At 36.5% G+C, this 26171-nt stretch overlaps 1 protein-coding gene across 1 annotated transcript in view; it reads right to left on the reverse strand.

Moving 5' to 3' along the window:
* Nucleotides 1-8489: 8489 nt before the first annotated feature.
* The window catches only part of FHIP2A (FHF complex subunit HOOK interacting protein 2A), a 42121-nt gene continuing 24439 nt past the window's right edge, over nucleotides 8490-26171 (reverse strand). The window contains exons 12-17 of the mRNA XM_012772727.2: nucleotides 25966-26106; nucleotides 24999-25089; nucleotides 18144-18287; nucleotides 12672-12812; nucleotides 11877-11980; nucleotides 8490-11774 (exon numbers count right to left, since the gene is read on the reverse strand). Coding sequence (XP_012628181.1) covers nucleotides 11669-11774; nucleotides 11877-11980; nucleotides 12672-12812; nucleotides 18144-18287; nucleotides 24999-25089; nucleotides 25966-26106 — 727 coding nt within the window. The 3' untranslated portion in view covers nucleotides 8490-11668. The remainder of the gene's footprint in view (nucleotides 11775-11876; nucleotides 11981-12671; nucleotides 12813-18143; nucleotides 18288-24998; nucleotides 25090-25965; nucleotides 26107-26171) is intronic.

Consider the following 26171-nt stretch of genomic DNA (forward strand, 5'->3'; position numbering starts at 1 on the left):
GTCTGCTGAGTCCACAGGGCTCCTTGGGGACCTCCTGTTCTACCTGAGGAAAGGGCTGGGGTGGGTAGGTGGGTGGGCATGTAGGGGGGAGGCAGAGGCCTACGAAACAAAGCGCTGGCAAGCCGGGGCACGGGGGATATGGTCCTCTCCCTTGCCTCCCCCTGCAGTCTTCTCTCCTCAAGCTCCTTTCTTCCTTCTAGATCTTTTCATGTTCCTTTCTTATTTCCCCTACATCCTTGCTTCCTCTTTCCTCTCTTCCCTTTCAGAGGAGGGGTTTTCTCCTCCCTCACAGACCCAAGACATGGCCTCACAGCATGTCACCCACTCCTCACAGGATGCCAAGGAGAAACGATCCATTGTTTAACAAAAAACATCACAATCCACCCCAGCGTTGCCACCGTGCAGCGCGGCCTCAGCCCGGCACCCTTCCTTCCCGCGGAGCTGAGCTCATCCTGAAGAGCTGCCCGCAATTCCCTGTGGCGACAGCACTTGGCGGTTTCTCATGTTTAATGCAGGCGAGCTTCTGAGACAGGGAAGCTTTCAAGACAGATACATAAGCGCTGCCCTTTCCCGAGCAAACACAAGTGTACGAAACTGACGTGGGTTTTCCTATTTTACAATAATTGTGTTCTCGTCTGTACAGATTTAAGCAAACCAGTTCTGTCAGAAGAAAGGAAAAAAATCTATATACAGGGCCTCTGTGGCCTAGAGAGGCCTGGAGCACCTACACTTTCCGAGTCTTCTGGTAATCTTAAAATTAAAAAAAATGCCAAAATGGGTAATAAAAATTATAGTTTATCCACACTCTTGGGCAGGTCTAAAAAAAAATTATAGTTCATTGTAAATGCTTATCATTGGCAAGTTAATATTTTACCACAAAAGAGATAATGCAATACAATTGTTCTAGTTACTAGCTAATTATAGGATTTATAAAAAGTAATCATTCATAGTGCACCTAAGTAATGGGACACAGATGTATAGCTTTGAACTCATCAGTGTATGATTCCTTTAGAAATAAGATAAAAAGTCTAAAACGGAAGTCTTGTGTGTGGTCAAACTTACAATATTGGTGACCGTGAGTCCAAGAAATGCTGCAGACACAGGCCTGACAGCAACCCCTCCTCAAAGGTTTGAGCTCCACCTCTGTGGGGCCTATTCCCTGAACTTCTGGTTCTGATCATCTCAACTTCTTCCCTTTGAATCCCCCAGCTGTGGTGCTACTTCCCGTGGGTTTTAGCTCTGGGTTACACTAATGTTCCTCTTTTGTTCATTCAGCCCTGCAACATCCAATTCCCTGTGTAGATTCCCTCTCTCTTTAAACACCTTATGCGGTTTCTGTTTTCCTAATTGCATACTAACTGATATAGTACTTGGTACCAGGAACCAACCCTCAGAGATGAATACTGGGGATTGATTTAAGTCATTGGCCTTAAATGAGGACTGGGTTGTCAATGGGAAATGTTTGGGGATTGATTTAAGTCATTGGCCTTAAATGCTGGACTCCGTTCTTTGTCAATGGGAAATGTTTGGGGATTGATTTAAGTCATTGGCCTTAAATGCTGGGCTGGGTTCTTTGTCAATGGGAAATGCTATACTGTACTCCAGTGCACATGGAAGCATGGTGATTAAATTATCACTAGTGATTAAGATGAAATGTCTACCAAAACAAGCACCTTGTGGGACCATACAGTTTTTCCTACAGATTTAGAATGAAAAGGACAATAGGCATAAACTCTCGCTGTCCCTTGGTTACCATAATTGTAGTAGTAATTATGACTACAAAGTGTTTGAGTGGCATACCATCATCCAAGTGGAGAGTTTACAGAAAGGAAATTACTAGCTCAGGATTTTAAACTTCTAAATTCAAGTCCAAGACAGAGAACCATAGAAGTTCTATGGCAGCACTAAAATAGTTTTCTTTGGCAATAGGGCCAATCTCATACAAAAATATGACCAAAATTTAGTTGTGTGGGTTACAGAATTACAATGGAAGTCAAACTCAGAGACTTGCTGTGACTCATGCGAAAATGAATTGATTGGGAGAGCAGGACCCTGGAATTTGGAATGGTCACATCTGGGTACACTCAAGTGAAGCTGAAAATCTTGAACCCAAGGCCTTTCTGCTAGTGGAAGCTTTCTTCGGCTTCTAGATCTATAATTAGAGTCAGATCTCAGCATATTCCAGGGGAAAAAAACTAGTCTGACCTGGAAAGAATTAACTTATACTCCAAAATAATGACAACATCTTGCTAATTTACATAGGCAGAAATCTGGGGATTATTGTGAGAACAGAGTCAAAGGAAGATAAAATATAGCATTAAATCAGGCCAAATATACGGACTTGGGTGTACTTAAAAGAGTCTAGATTTAACGTGTTAGTTCATTCAGCAGGAAGTGGCTCTAACAGTTTCTTGGTTGATATAACAAAATGTGTACTTATGGGTGGCCTACATTCAATGAGCCAGGATGCCAGAACTTCCTGGGGTAATGTAGAAAAATAATCCATATATTTGGCAAGATGTTAATAGGAATGTAGATTTATGTGGGGCATGAATACCCAACCATGTCTTCTGATGGGGTCCAGATGACAATCTTCACTGACGTATTAAGAAATATATTAACGAGGGAAGGAACAGCATCCTTGAAAACTCTGTGGCAGCTAAATTCCTTAGGCTGGGGGTACCAGTGGAAGATGCTGTCACTAAGATAGGAAAACAAAAACTATATAATAGAGATTGCAGCAGAGGGAATTTCACATGGGAATTGGTTACAGCAGTGTTGGAGTGCTGAATGAGGAAAAAAAGCTCATTTACTGAAGCCATCCAGAAATAATAACCCAGGAACCAGCTACAACCACTCAGGCTGAGAGCAAAGGGAGGAGGTTGGGGTTACAGACCTAGGAGCTTAGGGGAAGGGCCCTGGAATCTGAAACTCAAGCTGCTGAGAGGAGGCACTGCCAAGGCTGGGAAGGCTTAAAGATTATGGAGGCTTGGCTGGGTGTGGTGCTGTAATCCTAGCACTTAGGGATCCTGAGGTGGAAGGATCACTTGAGGCAAGGAGTTCGAGACCAGCCTGAGCAACACAGCAAGACCTTATCTCGACAGAAAAATTTTAAAAATTAGCCCGGCATGGTGGTGTGTACCTGTAAGTCCCAGCTACTGAGGAGGCTGAGGCAGGAGGATGGCCTGAGCCCAGGAGTTTGGGGTTGCAGTGAGCTAAGATGATGCCACTGCACTCTAGCTGGAGCAATAGAGCAAGACCCTGTCTCAAACAAACAAACAAACAAAAAGAAAAAACCCAAAATAACACGGAGGCTGAAACCAACTGCTGTGAACCCATTGCTGAGATGGTACCCAGAGGAACAAGCAACCTCAAAGGAAGAAGTTCTTTCTTCCCTCCTCCCATTTCCCCTTCTTCCTCAGGAACCCCTTATTGACAAAACCTCATAAAAAGCCAGTTAGTGGAGGAGGAAATCTAGTGTGTAGAGTCTTAGCCAAGCAACACAAAGCAGAATATAGAAGAGTGGATTTGGAACTGAAGGACAATAGCTTCACAACCCACACAGAAACTGCCTTATCCTCTCTAATTTAAAAAGCAAACCTCTCCAAGATAGGGACTTTACTAAAATCCTCTTCTCTCACCAGAGCCATACAAGATTTAGTAAATATTTGCTGAACATCATGGGTGATGTTACCATATCCTCGTGACAATACAATCCATTTTGGACCTCAGCCTTCAACATTCGCGAAAACAGCATTCAATTACAGTGCTGTATGTATCTAGCTAGAAAGTTTTTTCTACTCTAAGCACGATCATTTAGGAAAGTCGTATCAGGAGAGTAGAACCTGTCTTTGTGTAAGTGGAGTAGCCTCTTACTGTCAGTAGTTTGATGAAAAGAGGTACTGAGGGCAGCTTAACTGCTCCTGTACAATATCTTTTTTTTTTTTTTTAAATCATAGTTAAGAGGCAGGGATCAGCTTCCATGGTGATATGGGGATTTCTGAAGAGTTTTCAGATAAAGAATATAATGCAAGGTCTGAGGAACTTGCAGGGTCTTTCTAAAAATAACACAGGAATCAGTTGAAAAAAAACTCAGCCTTTGTACCTATCAACATCTTTCTTAACCAAATAAGGCTGACAGAATTTCTATTCTAAGAAGCTAATGGTATTAGTTGAGTGACTGATTACACAGATCACTGGAGGACAGGTCAAAATACAATGGTCTCATATCAGAGAATATAGCAATGGCGAGCTGTACAATGCGGACAAAGAACTTTTAATAACAGCCTTAAAATGGTGTTGATATTGAAAGGCTCAGCCCAGAATTATCTATGTCAAATTAATTACACTTCCCTCGTCTTTTCCTTTCCATTGAAATAAAAATGATAATGAGCAACACTACTTTGCAAGATGTCTATCAGCAATTTCTGAGTAATTTCTTTGAAACACTCCGAACTCAATGAATATCAATTATATTATATGCTATGCATGAAAAGACTCTAGCCACTAAGAACTGTGCAACATTATTTTTATTTCAATGTCAAATTCCCAAGAAAAACACCCAGAAATTGCTATGCACATTTGCATTTATAGCTTAATGGAACCTGTTTATTGTCAAGGAGTCCAAGGTACACTGACTATTCGGGTAATATTTTATCCTAAAAGTAGGTATTTTCTTCTCAACTTCCATTTACATTGGAGCACACCACCAGTATGACTTAAGAAAAAGATGGTCTATTTTCTAATCATTTCTAAAAGAGAATGGAAATAAAGATCACAGGATGAATAAGTGAAGCAGCCAATGAAGATTATAGAACCATAAAATGCTCTGTGACTTGCTACATTGTTGATAAGAGCAACAAGATAAAGAGATTTAAGTAGAAAACCATACTTTAAATATGGAAGAATAATGTTTAAGGAATGGCTAATTTGTTTCCCTCTAGAAATCTTTAGTACATGGTTCTCTTGTGAAGTCTAATCAATTAAGACCTTACATGCTATTCTACTTGAGAGTGGAATAAGGAATACATTTCTTGTGTTATAAATGAATCTCATTTTCAGGGATTTGAAATATAGCTTTATCCAGACTATAGTGCATTTGTGTGTCATCTCATCTTTCTGCATTATAGCAAAATTGATTTTATGATTCCTTACTCATAAATTACAGGCCTGAGGCAATAACAGCCTTGGAGATGCTTCTGCTTGTCTCCCCTCATCTCACAGCTGGATGTGTCACTTGTTCTTTTTTTCTGAGCCACATCTAGCTCAAGCTTGCAATTCTGGTTGTAGTTTTCAACCTTGAAAAAGAGTGGTCGGTTACACCCAGAATGTGTTCTTAGCTCATTTGGATCCTCTAAACTGCATATCATCTCTGAAGCCTTTAGCACCTCATTAGAATTAAACATTTTGTTAGAAATTAATAGTGTGCTCACTATGCAAATGAACACACATCACAACATGGGTACCATTATGAACTAACAGCTACAAAAATCAAAGGATGTCTTGCTTCTCCTCTCACCATCACCTTCTGATATAAGATCAAAGTGGCCCACGGTGATATTCAGATTTCTGGCAGTCTACTAGTGAGTGCTACTTTCATGTAAGGATGTGGTTTCTCAATCAAGAGAATTATTACCTTAATGCCTCCTTATTTTTTTTTTTAAAAAAGACTCCCTGTTGGTTCTTCAATATCTAACTAACTAGAGGGAAGAGTAGGTTATAAAATAAAATTATAAAGCACACTGAATTTTCTCTGACTTCTTAGACTCACACATGGGAGATCAGGCAGTTACTTGAGGCCACCTCAAGAAGACCAGGTGTGAAGGAAACAGAAGTCAAGTCTCTTCATCTTGCTCTCCGGCAAGAACCTGACTCCAGGCTTAGATTTCAAGAATGAACAGGAGTCACAGGATGAGAATTCAGCGGAGTTTACACTTTCCCTCCCTCCTCACATACCCAGCATGTAGCTCCTGAATTCATCTCCACTGTTTCTGTCTGCCTCGGCTGGTCTCTCTAATTGGATATGCAACAACTTTGTGTCCCAGTCCAGGCAAGAATAAAGAATGTTGTCAAGGGAGCACCGAGTTAAAAGTAAGGAGAAAGGTTTAGTTCTATAAATATTTTAGCAAAACTAATCTTACTCCCCTAATCTTGGAGTCATTTTTTTAAGTCCAATTAAATTGTTTGGTTTTAATATTTCAATTGACTACTTGCTTTCTCTATATATAATAGTTCTAGAAAGAGATCGCAAATCAGAATTATTAATTACTATTCATCGACTGAGAAAATATGAGCCCCAAAGCACCATTGTTTGAGCTGGTGCTTTATATCTACAGTTCCCCACCCCACCTTTTAGGGACTGGGCCACAGAGCTCTGTTCCTCTCTGCCCCCAACCTTCCCCCCCACCCCCCATACGTGGAAAAATTGTCTTCCATGAAACCGGTTCCTGGTGCCAAAAAGGTCGGGGGCCACTGCAGTTTATACCAATCACAGAATGAAGAGAAAGGCAATAGTTAAGCATGGCAATAGGATCCAGAACAGTTTCCACTTCTTGCTGAGTTGATTTTTTTATGGTTATACCTTCTGAGAATATTTGGCATATCTCAAAAGAATATAATTCAAAAGAATTATACAAAATACATAATATACTCAACAGTAAGGACATAATCCAGTCAAGAATTAAGTTTCAGATTTTCCCTTTTGGGTAATTTGCCACATTACTTGCTTCTTCTGGTACTCACATCACTTGGATGGTTTCTCTAATAGTGTTCACCAATGTGCAATGTAATTTGTTTGTGTAAACACATCCAACTACCACTGAGACTGTGACTTCTTGAGGGCTGAAATTGCTGCTTCTTGTTTTCCTAGCATCTTAATACCTACTTCACAGAAAATTCTCAAATATTTGTTGATTAATAGCTGGGTGTGGTGGTACACACCTGTACTCCCAGCTACTTGAGAGGCTAAGATAGGAGGATCACTTAAGGCCAGGAGTTCAAGTCTAGCCTGAACATCATAACAAGATATCTCTTTAAAAAATCGGGTGCTGGGTATCGTAGTTCATGCCTATAATCCTAAGACTCTGAGAGGCTAAGGCAGGTGGATTGCTTAGTCCAGGAGTTCCTAGACCAGCCTAAGCAACACAATGAGTCCCTGTCTCTACATAACATAGTAAAATGAGCTGGGTGTGGGGGGCATGCACCTGTAGTCCCAGCTACTCCGGAGGGTGAGGCAGGAGGATGGCTTGAGCCCAGGAGTTTGAGGCTGCAGTGAGCTAGGCTGATGCTACTGCACTCTTGCCAGGATGACAGAGTGAGACCCTGTCTCAAAAGAAAAAAGTTGAGGAAACAAAATTCTTGTTTGGGGCTAAAATGTATCATACTTCTGATACATTTTTAGAAATATCATAATGCAGAAAAAGTTCTAATGCACACCACAGTCAAATCATAAAAGTAGTGAGTATGAATGAAACATACTTAGATGGATCTCCCTGAGGTGGATAAGGGGGTCTATATCAAATAAGGTTAAAACCCAGTCTTCTATAAGGTCTCCAGCCCATAGGCAACAACTTTCCTTATTAGCCTAAGACCAACTAAAACATATTCCATTTTTTCTGTATCCATTGCCATTAAACAAATTGGCAGTGTTTTTGCTTGCTCTTTTTGTTTTCTTGGGAAAGAGGTGTACCTTCTACTTGAGAGTTACTCAAACAAAACTTTAACAATTTTATGTTAATTCTTTAGATTCCCTTGGGAATATCCTAGTTTTTCCAGATAAAATACTGCCAAATTCTTAAGAGCAGTTTGAAGCAGATTTTGGACTGTGAGTCCAATTATGCACTCCTAAAATGCAGTTTTCTTTTGAAGTAGTTCAGGACAAAAAGGGTAATTTCAATTCTTTGGTGCCTAAACCTTGCTTCCTCCATCCTTGCAACCTATTAGCCTCTTTATTTCTTTCTAATGATATTCCTAATAACATTGGCGGAAAAGAATCTGTGGGTAGTTGAGATTAATAATTACATTTTTCTTTCTGGTTGTGCTGTGTATTACACATTTCCTTCAGTTTCCAATTATGGAACTTTGGCAAGTACTCAAGTGAACAGAGTAGTTTAGAGTCTAATTGTTTTACACATTAGCTAAAAGAAAAGTTCTTATATGTGTTAGGCAAATATTAAGAAATAATGCTTAGCATGAATTGTTTTTTTAAGACTTACATAAATATACTTTCCTTTAGGGCAATGATTATTAGGGAGAAAGGTGGAGGATATATATGAGGTTTACCCAGGGGAGTTTTTCAAGCTATACATTCCTACCCCCAGAACATTGATCCATTTCTTCCTGTTCTCTCCCTACAATCCCTAGATCCACTGATAGTAGTGTACCAGATCCCACTGTATGCTAGGGGTAGAAAAACTTAAGAATCATGGCTTGAGACTTAACATTGGATAAAATGTTTCCCATTGGAATTCTACAAAAATATAAGAAGACAATTTGTTTAAATTATTGTATTTATTTTTCAGATTATCCCTCTTAGTCCTGCATGCATTGTTAGCACAAAAAGTTGAACTTGATCACAACCTCCTGAAGAGCAAGTAGGTACACAACCATCATCTGAAGAGTTTCTCCATGGATGGCCCAAGAATTCTAGACATTGATAACACTGTCAGTAACCTACACAACGTTCAATAGAAAAATTTACCAAATATCCTCTGTTTAATGTAAACAAGGCAGGAGGCAAAACAGAGTATTACAGTAACACTATTTTACAGGGCCCAGAAATATGATTATCTACCATGTTTTAACACATCAAATGTCACAAATGACATGCATATTTCGATTATACAACCCAAAATATAATTACCATATAATCTGTGGTTTTAGCACTTCACTGTAACTTCTTCTGTCAATACCTATGAACTTCATAATTAAATGGTAATTGTATATTAATGCAATAATTTTATGGAAATACTTTACCATGAATTTATGAAGTAACTCCAGAATTTGTGCCCCATAAAATTAAGTGTAACAATCTTTACACTAGCAACAGTGTAAGCGAGCTAAGAATTTTGGTCCTTATATATATACATATATATACATACATGTACACAAACAATAATGTATAATTAAACCAAAAAGCTATGAATCCACTCACAGCTTCCATATTGCACAAACAGATACATTATGAGAATGTTACATAGTTATAATGTGAGTACTACAATGATAATTGGCTAAGACAAATCTGAGTTCAATCAAGTAAACAATGTGGCTCATAACTAAAAATAAAGACTATACTGTTAGAAAGTTTTTTTAAAAATGCACATACCTATTTATACAAATGTGAAGCAAGGCTAAAATTCAGTTTGGAACTTGCTATGGCGAGCAATTGTTACGGTGGTACTTTCCACCCAACATAGTGCATTTCCGTCACTGTTTTTGCAAGTACTGAGTAATAGAAATATTCAGCTTTTAATAGACAGTAAGAAAGAGACTAGTGAAGCAGTACAACTTTTCACTAACAAACCTAACTCACTGTGAGAACTTGTGCTGGCTCTAGGTCTGAACTAAATATTAAAAAAAAAAAGGAAAGAAAAAAAAGAAACTTAGAAGAGAAACAAATGAAACAAGTGTTAGCTGATTATAAATCAAAGTTATAATAATAATAACTTAGGAAAATTATATTTTCAGAAGCAGCATACACAAACACAAATATAAGAGTTAAAGCTTTTCAGAGCTTGGTTTCATGGATTAGCTATAAGGTCCTATAGCGAAATCAAGGATAAAAGAGTATTTGGTTTGAGAGGTAACATCATTGCTATTACACCTACTAAGCACTATGAAAACATTAAGAAATATCTAATATCTCTTAATGCCTTATTTTATATACACATACGTCAAAATAGACTGTAACTACACTAAAAATGGAGATGTTGCAGTGTTCCTTGAAATGATCAAAAAATACAACAAACTAAATGCTTTCCCATCATTCAAAAATCATTTAAAGAAAATCATGCATGAAGTAACTATCTCCCACTTCTGTTTTTTATTGTTTTACTTAATAAATTTCTTAGAATCATCTAACAAAGATTTGCATTAAATTAGAGATTTAGTCTTTTTGTTGTTTTAACAGTGGTAAGCATTCTAGAACTAAGACTATTCATAATCTTTTAATATTTTGTTCTTAATAAATAGCAAAAACTATAAAATAAATCAGAAAAGCTAATACCACAAAATGAGCAGACAGGTGTAAAACATGCTTCAATGCTCATGACACATGATGTATACATGCAAACATGCTACGTAAAATAACTTCCTAGAAGGGGAAGTGACAGCTCCTTTCAAGATGGAACATCTGATAGTCCGCTCCCCCAAATATCAGTAAATGGAAAGGTCAAGAGGAAAGTGCTGCTGCTTAACATTTCAACTAAAAAATAAAAACAAACAATAGAGTAAAAGCAGTATTTGCATGATTAGCATCACTCAAAGGAAAAACAGAAAGTGGACTAGCAAACACCACTTTGTCAATCAAGTACAAGCATGCTGTGCCCAGCGCAGCGTTGCTAAACTATCCATTCCTACATATATTCCCACTCACATACATACCCAATTCCCCCAAATCCTTTAACGTGTAAACAGGACATTTAAAAAACCGTTTTCTTTCATCTCTTTAGAATCATTTAAAACAAAGACTGAACAAAATGAAAAAAAAAAAAAAACCCTGTAAACATTAAGGAGGCCATTGGCATTTTGATTGCTGCCTACGAGTTATCAGTTCCCAACCTAGACACTACCATGCATTTCAATAAGAAAATAAAATTATAAAGCAATTTTATAAAGCAATTGTCAGAGAGGGAGAGAGAAAAAAAGAGTTCTCAACCCACATGTTAATTGCTTAAAAAAATACAATTGTAGCAAATACTACCAATGATGAGCATAAATTCAATGTTGTTGCAAAAATGACACAGTTTAAACTGGGACCCATACTTGAAAATTAATCACTAACATGACTATGTGCACAAAAGAGTAAAAGAACATTTCTTTAAAAATATATATATTAATCAAGAATTTCTTTATCATATTAAATTGTTATTCTTAGAAAAGCTGAAGAAAGTTAATGGTGCTCTACACATTTTTATTTCCTATAATTAATTCGTTTGATGGTTCCTAAATTGTATTTTTTTTCTCATTTACAGTTTAATATTTTGTTTGATAAGAATTCTGACCTTAAAAAGTTACAAAATTAGTGATTTTTTGCTACTTATTAATCCAAAAGAATATAAGCATTTGAGTCCCAGAGAATGTCAAAATGCCTTGCTACCTAAAAGGATATTAAAATAACAGAAATATCATCAAAGTCATGACATCAGAAATTTTGCAGCTTTTCACATAGTCATTAGAAATGCTTATTTCCTGAAGTTCCTTTGATTGTATCCTGGATTCAACAATGTGCAATTTTATATATAGAACCATTATGATAAAGCCAATGAAAACAACATTATACAACATTTTACCGAGAATATGCACTCAATAGGTTCTTCATGGTTCAATCCAGTTTACAGCAACATGTCATTTAAAAAGGCTTTTTATCCTCTTGTGGCTGGGTGGAACTGAGTCTTTTTTGGATGAAATGTACACAACAGCTCTGCTCCCCTCGTTACTTGAAAGATGTTATTTATGATGTGGAGGAAGCATGATATTTCACAAATGCAATTGCTGCCAGCTCCTTACAGAACTCTTCTAACACAATCACACCCTCTAGGAGAGTGATGTGGTCAATACTGGTAAGGGAATAGCAAACAATAAATCAATTCAAGATATCAGCAGATCGTTAAATGTGGTAAATTTTTTGGATTAAAAAAATATGTAAAACACTAACTTACATAGGGCCTTCGGGTTCCAAACCAAGTAATCGCTTTCTGACTAACAGAAGCTTGGGAGTAAAGTCTTGAATACGCTGGATTCGAACCATAAGGTCTCCAACAACCTGTATCACAGAGACAAGGAACTCAGTTCCTGAAATCAACTACAGAGATTCATGGGATTAAAAAACCAAAAAAACTTCATTTCCTATTACCAAAAAAAAAAAAAATGTAAACTTACATAACCATATTTGACCAAGGACTTATACCTATTCTTTAAAACATAAAAGTCATATATGTTATTTAGAAGAATAAATTTTTCTTCCCCCTCCATTCTGAAAAATAGTTCAAAATGCACAATACTTTTAAATAGTAGATATAAAACTTTCTTTTTTTTTTTCGAGACAGAGTCTCACTCTGTTGCCCAGGCTAGAGTGCCGTGGCATCAGCCTGGCTCACGGCAACCTCAAACTCCTGGGCTCAAGCAATCCTTCTGTCTCAGCCTCCCGAATAGCTGGGGCTACAGGCATGCGCCACCATGTCCGGCTAATGTTTTTCTATATATTTCTAGTTGGCCAATTAATTTCTTTCTATTTTTAGTAGAGACAGGGTCTCGCTCTTGCTCAGGCTGGTTTTGAACTCCTGACCTAGAGTGATCCACCCACCTCGGCCTCCCAGAGTGTTAGGATTACAGGTGTGAGCCACTGCACCCAGCTAAAACATTTTTCATTATGTGACAATTGAATACAATGATATTAACATATTAATTAGATAAGTTTATCAATCTTAGAGACTATAATAGAACTACTAACTCACCCTCACAATTACAGAGAAGAGAGATCTACAGCCAGATGCAAGGTTCACATACGGATCCAAAAGGTACTCATGTATGTGTGGGTGAGGGAAGAGAGAAAGTCTAGATAACACCGAGGTTACTTGTAAATTCACATCGTATGGCTATGGAGAGGCAAAAAAACCAGAAAGACAATTGATGTTATGTATAATGTATATATCTGTGCACTTAATTTACTATTTCAATTTGTCTTTTCCAATAAAGGAAAATCCACCATCTTACTCCTCCCTCCACATATTCTTCTGCAGTGAAAATATCTACAACTAAATTAGCTCTCATCATCTTAGTCAAAGTATATATATATATATATCATATTCCTAAAACTTTAAAAAAAGGATTTAAAAAGCATGCACATAAACATATAGAAAAGACAAATATTTGACATAGTTAGGATGTGTTTTATGCAGGTTGATTTAATTCATGAGATAGTTCAAGAGGTCATCAAGAACCACCAGTGTGTTATATATAACAGTAACTACAAACAATAGAGGACACATTGAGCATATGACCAAAGAACTAGCAGGGAAGGTATTATATCTTTTTCAGTATAGTAATATAATTTTAGAAATGATACTCCTCACTTCAGATTATTCAACTACTGCCAATTACCAAAAGCATATACACAGTAGAGTAAAGTCAAATCATAGAAGCTGTCAATAGGATGAAAGTACTTGGGGATAGAAATGACGATACTATGCCTCAAAGAGAATGAGTAGATTCAAAATGGTGATTCTAGGGAGGGATCATCTCATTTCCCTCATTAACTCTCCCCCAAAACAACTGTGCATCTGTGTACAGATTTCTCATACATTTCTGTGTGTAATATTCTTCTGTGTGTAATTTTAAATCCTTGGTCATAATGAATACCAATTAAGCAACTTTGGCATTCAAAGGAGAATGCTTGGGCACATGCCAGAAGATAAAGACATTAGGATGAACATATATTTTGTTATATAAACAAAAATTCTCAACTCCTATGCTCTAAGTCCAATTTTAGTCTTTCTTACTCACCATCAGATTCATAAATATGGATTTTTTTTTGGGGGGGGGGGAACTACCCAAGTCATTCCTTTTCAAAATCTAGCTTTAAGCAAGATAAATGAAAGGAAATACATATTCCTAATAAAAGATGGTTTAAAAGTATATTCCCTTGATAACATGTGACATAATGTATAATAAGCAAATTAGCATAATTGGGATTTCATCACCTCCAACATTTATCTTTCTTTTCTTTGTGTTAGGAACATTACAATTCTTCTCTTCTAGCTATTTTGAAATATGCAATAAATTACTTGGGTTTTTTATTTGATTTGATTGTTTGAGAAAGGGTCTTGCTCTTTTACCCAGGCCAGAATACAGTGGTATCATCATAGCTCACAACCTCAAATTCCTGTGCTCAAGCGATCCTCCTCTGCTTCAGCCTCCCAAGTAGCTGGACTACACACACCCACCTGGGTACTTTTTAATATTTTTGTAGAGACAAGGTCACACTATGTTGCTCAGGCTGGTCTCAAATTCCTGGCCTCAAGCATTGCTCCTACCTCAGCCTCTCAAAGTGCTAGGATTACAGGTATGAGCCACTGTGTCCAGGTGAATTACTGTTAACTATAATTTCCCTACTGTACTATCGAATATTGGAACTTACTCCTTCTAACTGTACGTTTGTACCCATTAACCAACTTTTCACCATCTCCCCCTCTCAATATTTGCAATAAGCCGGGCGCGGTGGCTCACGCCTGTAATCCTAGCACTCTGGGAGGCTGAGGCGGGCGGATTGCTCGAGGTCAGGAGTTCGAAACCAGCCTGAGCAAGAGCGAGACCCCGTCTCTACTAAAAATAGAAATAAATTAATTGGCCAACTAATATATATATATAAAATTAGCCGGGCATGGTGGCGCATGCCTGTAGTCCCAGCTACTTGGGAGGCTGAGGCAGCAGGATTGCTTGAGCCAGGAGTTTGAGGTTGCTGTGAGCTAGGCTGACGCCACGGCACTCACTCTAGCCTGGGCAACAAAGTGAGACTCTGTCTCAAAAAAAAAAAAAATAATAATAATATTTGCAATAGAATAGCCTTAGAGACTCAACTCATAATAAACAATGAATTCACATTAAATTATATTTTAGGTACAAAAGAACCATTTATAAAAAATCAATTTAAAAAGAATGCATTTGGTAAAAAATGTGGACAAAATAATTTAAAATACAACTTACGTCCAGAATTGTAGATGACTCTTCATTTCAGGTAATTAAGACTTTTAAGTCACTAAATTTGCAGGTACTTAAATAAATAAGCCAACATAATTTGGCTTCAAACAAAGACATATTACTACTAAGACTTTGTGTTTTTCCTGTATGGTGTTACTTTGGTTTTGTAGCTTTAACATAAATCTAGGTCATAGGTTGTTTAAGAAATTTAAGGCTGACACAGATTATTTCTTAATGTTGTGAAAATAAAAATAAATTTCAGCAAGATAGAATTGTTTCACCATACTCTGAAATGGTCTCTACTTCATATTGGTAATGACTTTAAAACAAGCTGGCTTGTTAATAGTGTTTATATCTATCATTTGGGATGCCTTTATTTTTGTACTTCGTGTTCACCTGAAGGGAAAGCTAACCAGATTTCTCTGGTTGGCCCATTTTTTTGACTTGGCCCATTGTTTTTGACTAAACTCACACCTAATTTTAAGGTATAAATTTTGAGACAATAAATTTTGACTTACAAGCACACTGGTGTTACTAGCAACCAGTCTCAACCCTTCTACTAAAGGCCAAATATGCAGATAGCCAAAATAAGATTTAAATCAAATTTTTAAAAATCTCAACTTGATATTCTCTAAAATCTCTAATAATACCTGTTCTAAAAAACAATCTGTAGTTTTTAAGGTGTTTTAAATTGCTTATTTCATTTAAGTATTACAAATAAAGTAGGAGGCTAGGACAAGTAATATCAACTTCACTTTCACAATAAGAAAATGTGACAAGTGGCTAAGTTACTTGCCCAAGTTCAAACTCTTCACTTTCAGGGAGGGGACAAGACATGGCCTCCTTACGTTTTTCCTGACGTTATTTAGATTCTGCCATGGATGTCAGCATTTTACTATCTTTTAGAAATCACTGCAGCTACAATCATTATTATATGTTTCTATTATAAAGTATTTTTTAAAAATTAACAATATAACAACACAGTAGTGTCATGAATACTTGATACTATTACTTCTCAGTTATGCATGAAGAAATTAGCTACTTTATTAACTATCCATATTAAATGTTTAATCTCAACCTGGTTACCTTGACCCTATTAGGGACACATACTAAGAAAATATAAGCAAGCATCATACTCAGCAAAAACATTTAGGAAAGAAAGAAAATCAAACCAGACCAAAACTGTTAGCACCCCAGGACTCATGTGCATTATCTCTGAGATCAGACTATATAATGTTCTTATCAAAAAGGCTTGGAAAATCAAAGGTTTTTTTAGTTTTGTTTTTTAATTTTAGAGACAGGATCTTACTATGTTGCCCACGCTGGTGTGTAGCGGGCATTCACAGGCATGATGACTGCACACTACAGCCTCAAATTCTTGGGCTCAAGCAATCCTCCTGCCTCAGCCTCCCCATCAGCTGGGACAATAGGCACGTGTCACAGTGCCCAGCTCAAGGGTTTTAAAGACAAAAGGTTTCAGGCTGAGCTCCACAGTTTACTAGCTCTAAGTCACATAACTAAAATCAAGGATTCCTCATCTATAAAATAATACTAGAAATCTGTCTTTCCTGTGATACAGGATGAACAATGATTGAGACAGTGTATGAATCAGCTTTGTGCTATGAAATGCTAGCTGGTGAAATAAAAAGAATCTTAAACCTTTCAGACTATTCTGTTTTCAATGAATCCTTTTGTGTTAGCACTTTACAAACTAAAGAAAAAATGCTCAAATGAGATGAAGATTCTTAATGGACCTTCCAATTCAACTCAGAAATTGCTTTCTAAAATTTAGATTTTTTCAGTGCTTTTGTTCAAATTTTCTAAACATTATCATTTTGATATTGATTGTTAATATCTCCTGCTTGTTAATCAGATTCAAACTAAGCCTAGCAAACTAATGCAAAAAACACAATGAACTAATGAATCCCAGCTACCCAAGAGGTGTACACAGCCATAAAGTGTAGACCAGGGGTCCTCAAACTTTTTAAACAGGGGGCCAGTTCACTGTCCCTCAGACCGTTGGAGGGCTGGACTATAGTTAAAAAAAAAACTATGAACAAATTCCTATGCACACTGCACATATCTTATTTTGAAGTAAAAAAACAAACGGGCAAAACACCCACATGTGGCCTGCGGGCCGTAGTTTGAGGACGCCTGGTATAGACCATAATGCCTATTAGTAGCCAGATTTACATAGTTTGGTTGTCAGGTTTAAGACAAACAACTAAACACTAGAAATACAGCAGATGCTATTCAGAGGTTAAAAGAGAAAAAAAGGACCCGGTCTTTTGATTCCATCAAACAGTACTGCCTGACAGTCTAACCTAGTGAAATACTTCTAAAGTTATAATTTCTTTATTTGACTTTGTGGTTATTGAAGACAGTCTACTTAGGGAGTAAATTTCTTTTATAACTCCCTATGCTCACATAAATATTTAACTAAAATGCTAAAAAAAGAGCAAGTACTTTAATATACAATTTAAAATTAATTCCAAATTGATTAACTCAATTTCTATGTCAAGGCAAGTATTAAGCCAGATGTTTTATTTCCCAATAGTAAAGCATTCGAAGCTCTATCATCACTTTACATGTCAATGAGAGATGGAGGGAAGGATTCCAAAATTCCAAATTCTTTTCTCCTGACAGTTGATGAGACATACATAGCAACATATCTGTTGGTGATTTTTATGCACCTTTGAGGAAGTAAATTAACTGTCTTTATTTCCCCTCTCCCTTATGAAAAAGAGTATCATTCACAAGTTCTTTGAAGAAGCAGATTCATCTAATACTGTTCTATAATTTTAATGAGACCAGAGTCTTCAAGATTCATTTTGAAATGACATTTAAGGTCTTCTGAATTGAGCTTAACAAGTTTTATTCTATCTGTAGCCATACTAACTGTACTAACTAAAAGAACTAAGTTAATCATAAAAGGAAAGCACACTAATCACCTCTGAAATGTGTTAGGGATATTAAGACAATGGCCTATAATGAGAAGCCAAATATATAATTTTGTAATAGCTGTCAGACCAAATAAATGTTTTTAACATACAGAAATGCATCAGAAACCCATTAGTTGTTTGCAACCGAGTTTTATAAAAAAGTCACCCAGTGGAAAAACTAAGAAAACAATAAAAGTGCTTTATTGAACATCTAAACTAAGACTTGAGATGATCCCATGGTGAATGGTAACAAAACAATATGAAAATTAGTATTTAAAAATGTATTACCTGATCAAGAATTCTTCCCATTCTGTCAAACAAAACTTTCAAAAAATGACCTTCAAAGAAAGCTGCTTCTAAATTGCACTTTTCCAATGCTCTCGGAGACCCAGGCCATTCCCATCTTAAGCAGATAGCACAGTAGTCCCGGAACTATGGGGGAGAAAGCATTTGGATCATTAAACAAATTAATGAAATAAAAGTGATTTCCTCAAATAGGCATATAAAAACCATTTGAATACAGAATGTCTGGTACGTGTGAGGTGCCTAGGGGCACAGGTAAGATTACAATCACCAGTAACCAATATAAGTTGATTTTAAAAAGGCATATTTTATACGGGAATGTTCTGGAAAAGAAAAAATAAATAAATAAAAAGGCATATTTTAGCTTTACTAAAATACCCCCTTCTAACCACTATGCTTATGCTAGTTCCTTTAAAGGCATTTAATCCTTTAATTTTCATCATAGATTTAGAGTACATTTAAAAAGCAAAGTAAGACTTAGCCAGGTTTTCAAGTTTATTTTAAAATGTTACAAGTAATAGATGAACAGATGCACGCTACCTGAGAAGGCAAGCTTGATGTTGCTATAATTGATTTACAGTGGGCATGTTGTTAGGACAGGACAGAACAGTGCTACTCAAAGGGCGGTTCATGGACCAGTGCTGGTCCTCAAACTGTATGCCACCAGCCACGATGAGGAGAGAGTAAACATTTTAAAACCTTCATAAAAATTTGACTAAATAGTTTTTATGTCTACTGAATCTAACAATAAAATGATCGGGGCTTATATTTTATGCCTTTCTTTTCATTTTTCTGCAGCAATATTTCATTTTTATTGAATTTTATAAAAGTGTTGGTCTGTGACAGATTAGAAATAAAAAACTGGTCCTTCACTACAGATAGTTATCACTGGAACAAACAATGTGGATTTTTATAAGCGCAAGAATATCTTATACAATAAAAATGAATTTTAAAAGTCTTCCCTGATATATAATTTACTTGAATTTAAGCAAAAGAGAGCTAAAAGCACTGTTTTCTTCCACATTATCTCCCCCTTCAAATTCTGCTTCTTCAATGAAGCAAAAGTACACTGTCCTCTCTAGTTTAGCAATTACCCGACATTTAAAAATAACATATTCTTACTGTGAAGTATTAACTTCAATTTTTAAAAGATAAAACATTTAAAATAATTAAAATGCCGACTTCTTCAATACATTGTGAGTTTTAAACTACTTGGCTTTCAATAGACAATTTTCTGTATAAAGCCACAACTCAATTTTTAATAAATTATTTTCACACTATAATCTCTGAAGTTCTGACCTAGAAAGTAATAATTTTAAATGTTTGTCTATTTTTGTCTGTTTTCTAATATTTCTGTAACAATCATAAGAATTTCATTTGTAAGCACAAAATGGAAATGAGAGAAACTTTACAAAAAGAATAAATGCAGTTTAAAAATCTAATTGGTGGCCAGGTGCAGTGGCTCATGCCTGTAATCCTAGCACTCTGGGAGGCTGAGGCAGGCGGATTGCTCTAGGTCAGGAGTTCGAAACCAGCCTGAGCAAAAGTGAGACCCCATCTCTACTATAAACAGAAAGAAATTAATTGGCCAACTGATAGATATAGAAAAAATTAGCCGGGCATGGTGGCACGTGCCTGTAGTCCCAGCTACTCGGGAGGCTGAGGCAGCAGGATTGCTTGAGCCCAGGAGTTTGAGGTTGCTATGAGCTAGGCTGATGCCATGGCACTGACTCTAGCCTGGGCAACAAAGCATGACTCTGTCTCAAAAAAAAAAAAAAAAAGGCCAGGCGTGGTGGCTCACGCTCGTAATCCTAGCTCTCTGGCAGGCCGAGGCGGGCGGATCGCTCCAGGTCAGGAGTTCGAAACCAGCCTGAGCAAGAGTGAGACCCCGTCTCTACTATAAATAGAAAGAAATTAATTAGCCAACTAATACATATAGAAAAAATTAGCCAGGCATGGCGGCGCATGCCTGTAGTCCCAGCTACTTGGGAGGCTGAGGCAGCAGGATTGCTTGAGCCCAGGAGATTGAGGTTGCTGTGAGCTAGGCAGACGCCACAGCACTCACTCTAGCCTGGGTGACAAAGCAAGACTCGGTCTCAAAAAAAAAAAAAAAAAATTAATTGGACAACTGATAGATATAGAAAAAATTAGCCAGGCATGGTGGCTCACACCTGTAATCCTAGCTCTATGGGAGGCCGAGGTGGGCAGATCGCTCGAGGTCAGCAGTTTGAAGCCAGCCTGAGCAAGAGTGAGACCCCCATTTCTACTAAAAATAGAAAGAAATTAACTGACCAACTAAAAATACATATAGAAAAAATTAGCCGGGCATGGTGGCACATGCCTGTAGTCCCAGTTACTAGGAAGGCTGAGACAGGATTGCTTGAGCCCAGGAGTTTGAGGTTGCTGTGAGCTAGGTTAATGCCATGGCACTCGAGACCGGGCAATACAGTGAGACTCTGTCTCAAAAAAAAAAAAGAGAGAGAAAAAAAAATCTAATTGGTACTATTGAAAGGTATTTTTTACTTTTATTGTCTTTACTTGATTGTTATATGAACACCATTTACTATCCGGTTATCCCAATAATTTAAGTGTTAATGTGGACTTGAATTCAGGCTTAAAGTATTACAGAATAACTATATACATATGCAGATTAATTATATATAATAGCACACCTTCAAAGAATTTAAATGAAACTTAAATGTATGTATTTTTTGTAATTTGAGAAATTTCAAGATTAAGAATTTTCAAATTTTGAAATTCACTTTCAAATTTTGAAATATTTTATTCTAGTTATTCATCAAATACTAAATAGTTACTGATATTGTAAAATATACAGCACCCCAAGCTACATATTTTGTGGGAGTCAAGCATGAATCCTCCCCTCCAGAGATTGATTCCCTTTTAACTCCAATACAAGAAGAACACAAAGGACTCCCAAAAATGTAGAAATAATGCCACAGGCAAAAAGAAGAGCAATTACCTGTACTAATGGGGAAGAGGAGAAGGGCTCCTACCCTTCCTGGTGGAGGAGGGGAGCAGAGAAAGGGGGAAAAGAGAATAAACCAGAAATTGACATTTAATCAGGACCTTGAAAACAGGGTAGAAATATAGATATCAGATGATGAATAAGAAATGAAAGAGAGGAAAAATCATTTAGGCAAACAGAATAGCATCAATAAAAGCACGTGTGTAAATGCTATATTTGGATAGAGAGTGAAAATTGCAAAAAGAAACAAGGATGGAAAAGCAGGCTAGGAAATTGATCCAAAAGGATCCTGAATGCTAAGATTAGATGTCTTAAGTATTTAGACTTCATGAGTTAATAAAGGAGAAGGGGGTACTTATATACTTCAGTGAAATTAATCTGTTAATGGATTCTAAGCAGAATGGACAAGCTGATGAGACAAGTTATGAGGCTATTGTAATCCTAGGCAAAGGGTAATAAAGACTTAAACTAGGATTGTCAAAGTAAACATGGGTAAGGGGACAGACAGGAGAGAGTTGGTGGGGGCAAAACATGGCAAGCTAAGGGGAACGGAAGATGAATGAATCCGAGATAACCCTGAAACACTAACCTTGAGGGACCAGGAGCATGGATGTGCCCCAGACTACGGCAGGAAACAAAGGAAGAGATGCAGTTTTGGAAGACTAATGATAAGTTCTACTTTGGACAGATAAAGTCTGAGGTCTCAGAAGAACATGCAAGTAGCTAGGGCTAGAGCTTTGGTGACACTTCAGATACAGAAGGTCAGATATGGAATTCATGATAGAGATGAATGCAAACCAGAAAAATACCAAAGGAATGAACAGAGTAAAAAGGGCCAATGACAGATTTTTTGGGAGCCACATGATCACATGGTGGACAGAATGAAAAGGACATCTGAGACTTCAAAGTAGCAGCAGCAGTAGAAAGGAATGATGTTGTAGAAACCTTGAAAAAATAAAGTTTTAAATAAGAGGAGGTTAAACAAGTTCAGCAAAGTTGCATGACACAAGATCAATATACAAAAATCAGTTATTTCTACACTAGAAAATTCAGCCAGGCATGGGTCATGCCTATAATCCCAGCACTTTAAGAGGCTGAAGTAGGAGGATTGCTTGAGGCCAAAGCTTGTGACCAGCTAGGGCAACACAGTGAAAACCCATCTCTACAAAAAATAAAAAATAGCCAGGCACAGTGGTACATGCCTATAAGTCTCAGCTACTTGGGAGTCTGAGGTAGGAGGATCATTTGAGCCCAGGAGTTTGAGGCTATAGTGACCTAAGAACACACCACTACACTCCGACTGAGTGACAGAGTGAGACTCTATCTCTTAAAAAAAAAATAAAGAAAAATAAATTCACAAAACAGTGTTACTTATAATAGCATCAAAAAGAATGAAATACTTAGGAATAAATTTAACAAAGGAAGTATAATAACAAAGGAATAAATTTAACAAAGGAAGCATAAGTATAAAACTATCAAACACTGTTGAATAATATTAAAGAGAACCTAAGTAAAGGAAAGTCATCCTGTGTTCATGAATTGGAAGATTTAATATTGTTAAGATGGTGGTACTCCCCAATTGATACACAGATTCAATGCAATCCCCATAAAAATTCCAACTGCCTTTTATTTATGTATTTTTTTTTGCAGAAATGAACAAAGTAATCCTAAAATTCATATGAAATTGCAAGGGACTCCAAACAGCCAAAATAATCTTGAAAAAGAGGAAAAAAGTTGAAAGACTTACACTTCTCAATTTCAAAACTTCCTGCAGGCTACAATAGTAACCAAGACACTGTTGTACGGGGATAAGGACAGGCACATATGTCAGTGGAACAGAATTAAGAGTCCTGAAATAAACCTTAAATTTATAGTTCATAAGTGAGAAATAGCCTTTTCAACAAAGGTGCTGAGACAATTGTATATCTACATGTGAAAAAATGAATCTGGACCCCAACTCACACCATATACAACAATTAACTCAAAATGGATCAAAGACCTAATTGTATGAGCTAAAACTATAAAACTCTAAGAAAGAAACTTCGGTGATAAATCTGTGTGATCTTGGATTAGGCAATGATTTCTTAGATATGATACAAAAAGCACATAGGAAAAATAGTTAAATTGCAGGTAATTTTTAAACAAAATTAAAAACTTTTTTGTGTCAAAGAACACCATCAGTACAGCCAAAGAAAGTGAAAAGACAGCTCCCAGAATAGGAGAAAATATTTGCAAATCATATATCTGATAAGGATCTAGTATGTAGAATATGTAAGGAACTCTTACAATGCAACAACAAAAAGAAAAACAGCCCAATTAAAACATGGGGAAAGGATTTGAATAGATATTCTCCAAAGAAGTTATACAAGTGTCTGCTGAGCACATGAAAAGATACTTAACATCATTAGTCATTACGGAAATGTAAATCAAAATCACAATGAGATACCACTCACATCTATTGGGATGACTATAATTTACAAAAAGGATAATCACATGTACTGGTGAGGATATGGATAAATTGGAACCCTTATCAACTGCTGGTGCAGCCACTGTGAAAAAGTTTGACAGTTCATCAAAAATGTTAAATATAGAATTACCAGGGAGCATAGATTCAAGGCAACTTGAATCTATCCTCCTCGGTTGAAGCCCTCAAACTTGGCCCAAATAAACTCTCTACTTATGTTGGGGGAAAAAATTATTTCTCAAAGTAATTATCTGGAAAAAAAATGTTTTAAAGGAAAAAAAACAAAAAGAATTGCCATATGACCCACCAATTTTACTACTAATTTTACTACTAGGCATATACCCAAGAAAACTATGTTCACACAAAAAGTTTTAAAGGAATTTCCACAGAATTATTCATAGTAGCCAAAAAGTAGAAATAACCCAAATGTCCATCAACTGATGATGGATAAACAAAATATCCATATGATGGAATATTATTCAGCCATAAAAAGAAATGAAGTACCTATAGATGCTACAACATGAATGAATCTTGAAAATGTTATGCTAAATAAAAGAAGTCAGGCACAAAAAGCCACACATAGTATGATTCCATTTATGCAAAATGTCCAGAATAGCAAACCCACAGAGACAGAAGGCAGGTTAGTGGTTGCCAGAGGCTAGGGGTTGAGGAAGAGGAGGAGGCAATGAGGAGTGATGATTACTTTGTACAAGGTTTCTTTCTGGGGTGATAAAAATATCCTGGCATTAGATAGTGATAATGGTTGCACAATATTGTGGGTATACTAAAAACCATTAAATTGTACACTTTGAAATAGTTAAAATGTTGAATTTGGGGGTATTTTTAATATAGTTTTTCTTTTATATTTTACAATGTAAAAAATGCCATTAAGAGGAAAGAATGAGAAAAGGCCCTTTAATTTAATAACTGAGAGCAGACCTTTGAGAAAGCTGTTCCTTGAGGCAGAAAGGTAGGATTCAGGGTCTGAAGGAGAGAGAGTTGAGCAGCAGGGACAACACTTGTGAATTACTGGCTGCCTAAGAATGGTGGGGAGAGGGGGAAGGATAATAGTCTATGGATAGGGAGCAAGGCTGGGTGGTGGGTAGAATTATTAAGATATCATGTTTGGGAGCAGTAGGGGAAATAGATACAGGTGAGGGATCATTTAAAGTAAAAAAAAAAAAAAAAGCATAAAGAAGTCTTGAAGGAGATACAGTCAGTGAAATGCAAACTAAGGTCACCAGCACAAAGCAGAAGTACTGAGAGTAGAGATCAGGTCTCACTTTTAATAACAATGGAGTCATTTCTTTGGAGCAAAGGCAGTGGGCAATGTGACAAGGGGTATGTGTATTCTTAGATTTCATTTCCAAAAATTACTTAGTTCACTAACCTGCCTGTGAGCATCTCGGAGGTAGGTGTCATATCCAGTGCCTTCAACGTGGTAAGATGATTTTGCTTCATCCGGTACCAGACAGAGAAAACTTAAATGGAAAAGGCCATAATCAATAACATAAATACTCTCATAATTCAATAAAATCTTTATATGTATTAAATATCTGTGATATCCAAAGTTTAGCTAAATATAAATACAAATGGAAACTTCAAAAACAAAATTGTGTTAAGTCCTTATCTTGAATGAGTCTTATAATTCACTGATTAAATACTCTTTCATAATTTTAAAGACTTTCTTAAAAAATTACTGATTCCACTTAAAATAGAAATAAGCCTAGGAAAGATTCTTTTTTCTCTTAGACTGCTGCACAATGACAGACTGCCACGATATTTGTTAATCTCAGGAAACTGGCTTTTAAGTAATTGCATTTGGGATTTTTATGCACCCCAATTTTGCATCTTGAGCCACATGTAATTTTTTCTAAAGTCACCTGCCAGAACGAGGCATATGGATGACAGTATTACAAGGGAAGAAAAAGAGAGAAGAAAACTGCTACAGAAAAAGGTACTTTTTAAAAAACATAAAATCACAAATTAAAAGGAACAGCCCTATGCTTAGCACACATGTTTAATAAGTACATTTTGCCAAACTGGCAGTTCTCACTGCTGTTACAATTGGCAGTTAAATTTAAGTCATTTGTATTAAAAAACATTGGGATACCTTGAGGGTGTATTTAATCACTGTTATTTATTTTTATTTTTAAATTAAGTAGAGCTTTCTTCTTGTTACCAACTGTTGCCCCCAGGCTGTCACTTCCTTATGTACAGGGAAGACAAAAAAGCTGACATAATATTTAAAGAAGATTGAGTTCATAATATATTTCTGAAACAATCGAAGAGCAGAACTATTCTATGTTACAAAAACAAGTAAAAGAGTTGTAAGTCAAATTTAGATAGAGACTCACCTATTGACAATTTTATGGACTTCAGTTTTCCCATCATTTTTGGGGTGGTCTGGAGTAGTAGGAGGAGAACTAAGCCACTCTTGGTTTGACAATGTGTTATCTGGTGAAATGTCAGTAAATAATGGATCTTCTTCCAGATCTCTAAGTTTCATTTAATGATGCATAAGAAACAATATTTTATTATGACATTTTCTAAACCAAAAGAT

The sequence above is a fragment of the Microcebus murinus genome, chromosome 14 (assembly GCF_040939455.1).
Source record: "Microcebus murinus isolate Inina chromosome 14, M.murinus_Inina_mat1.0, whole genome shotgun sequence".
Classification (NCBI taxonomy): domain Eukaryota; kingdom Metazoa; phylum Chordata; class Mammalia; order Primates; family Cheirogaleidae; genus Microcebus; species Microcebus murinus.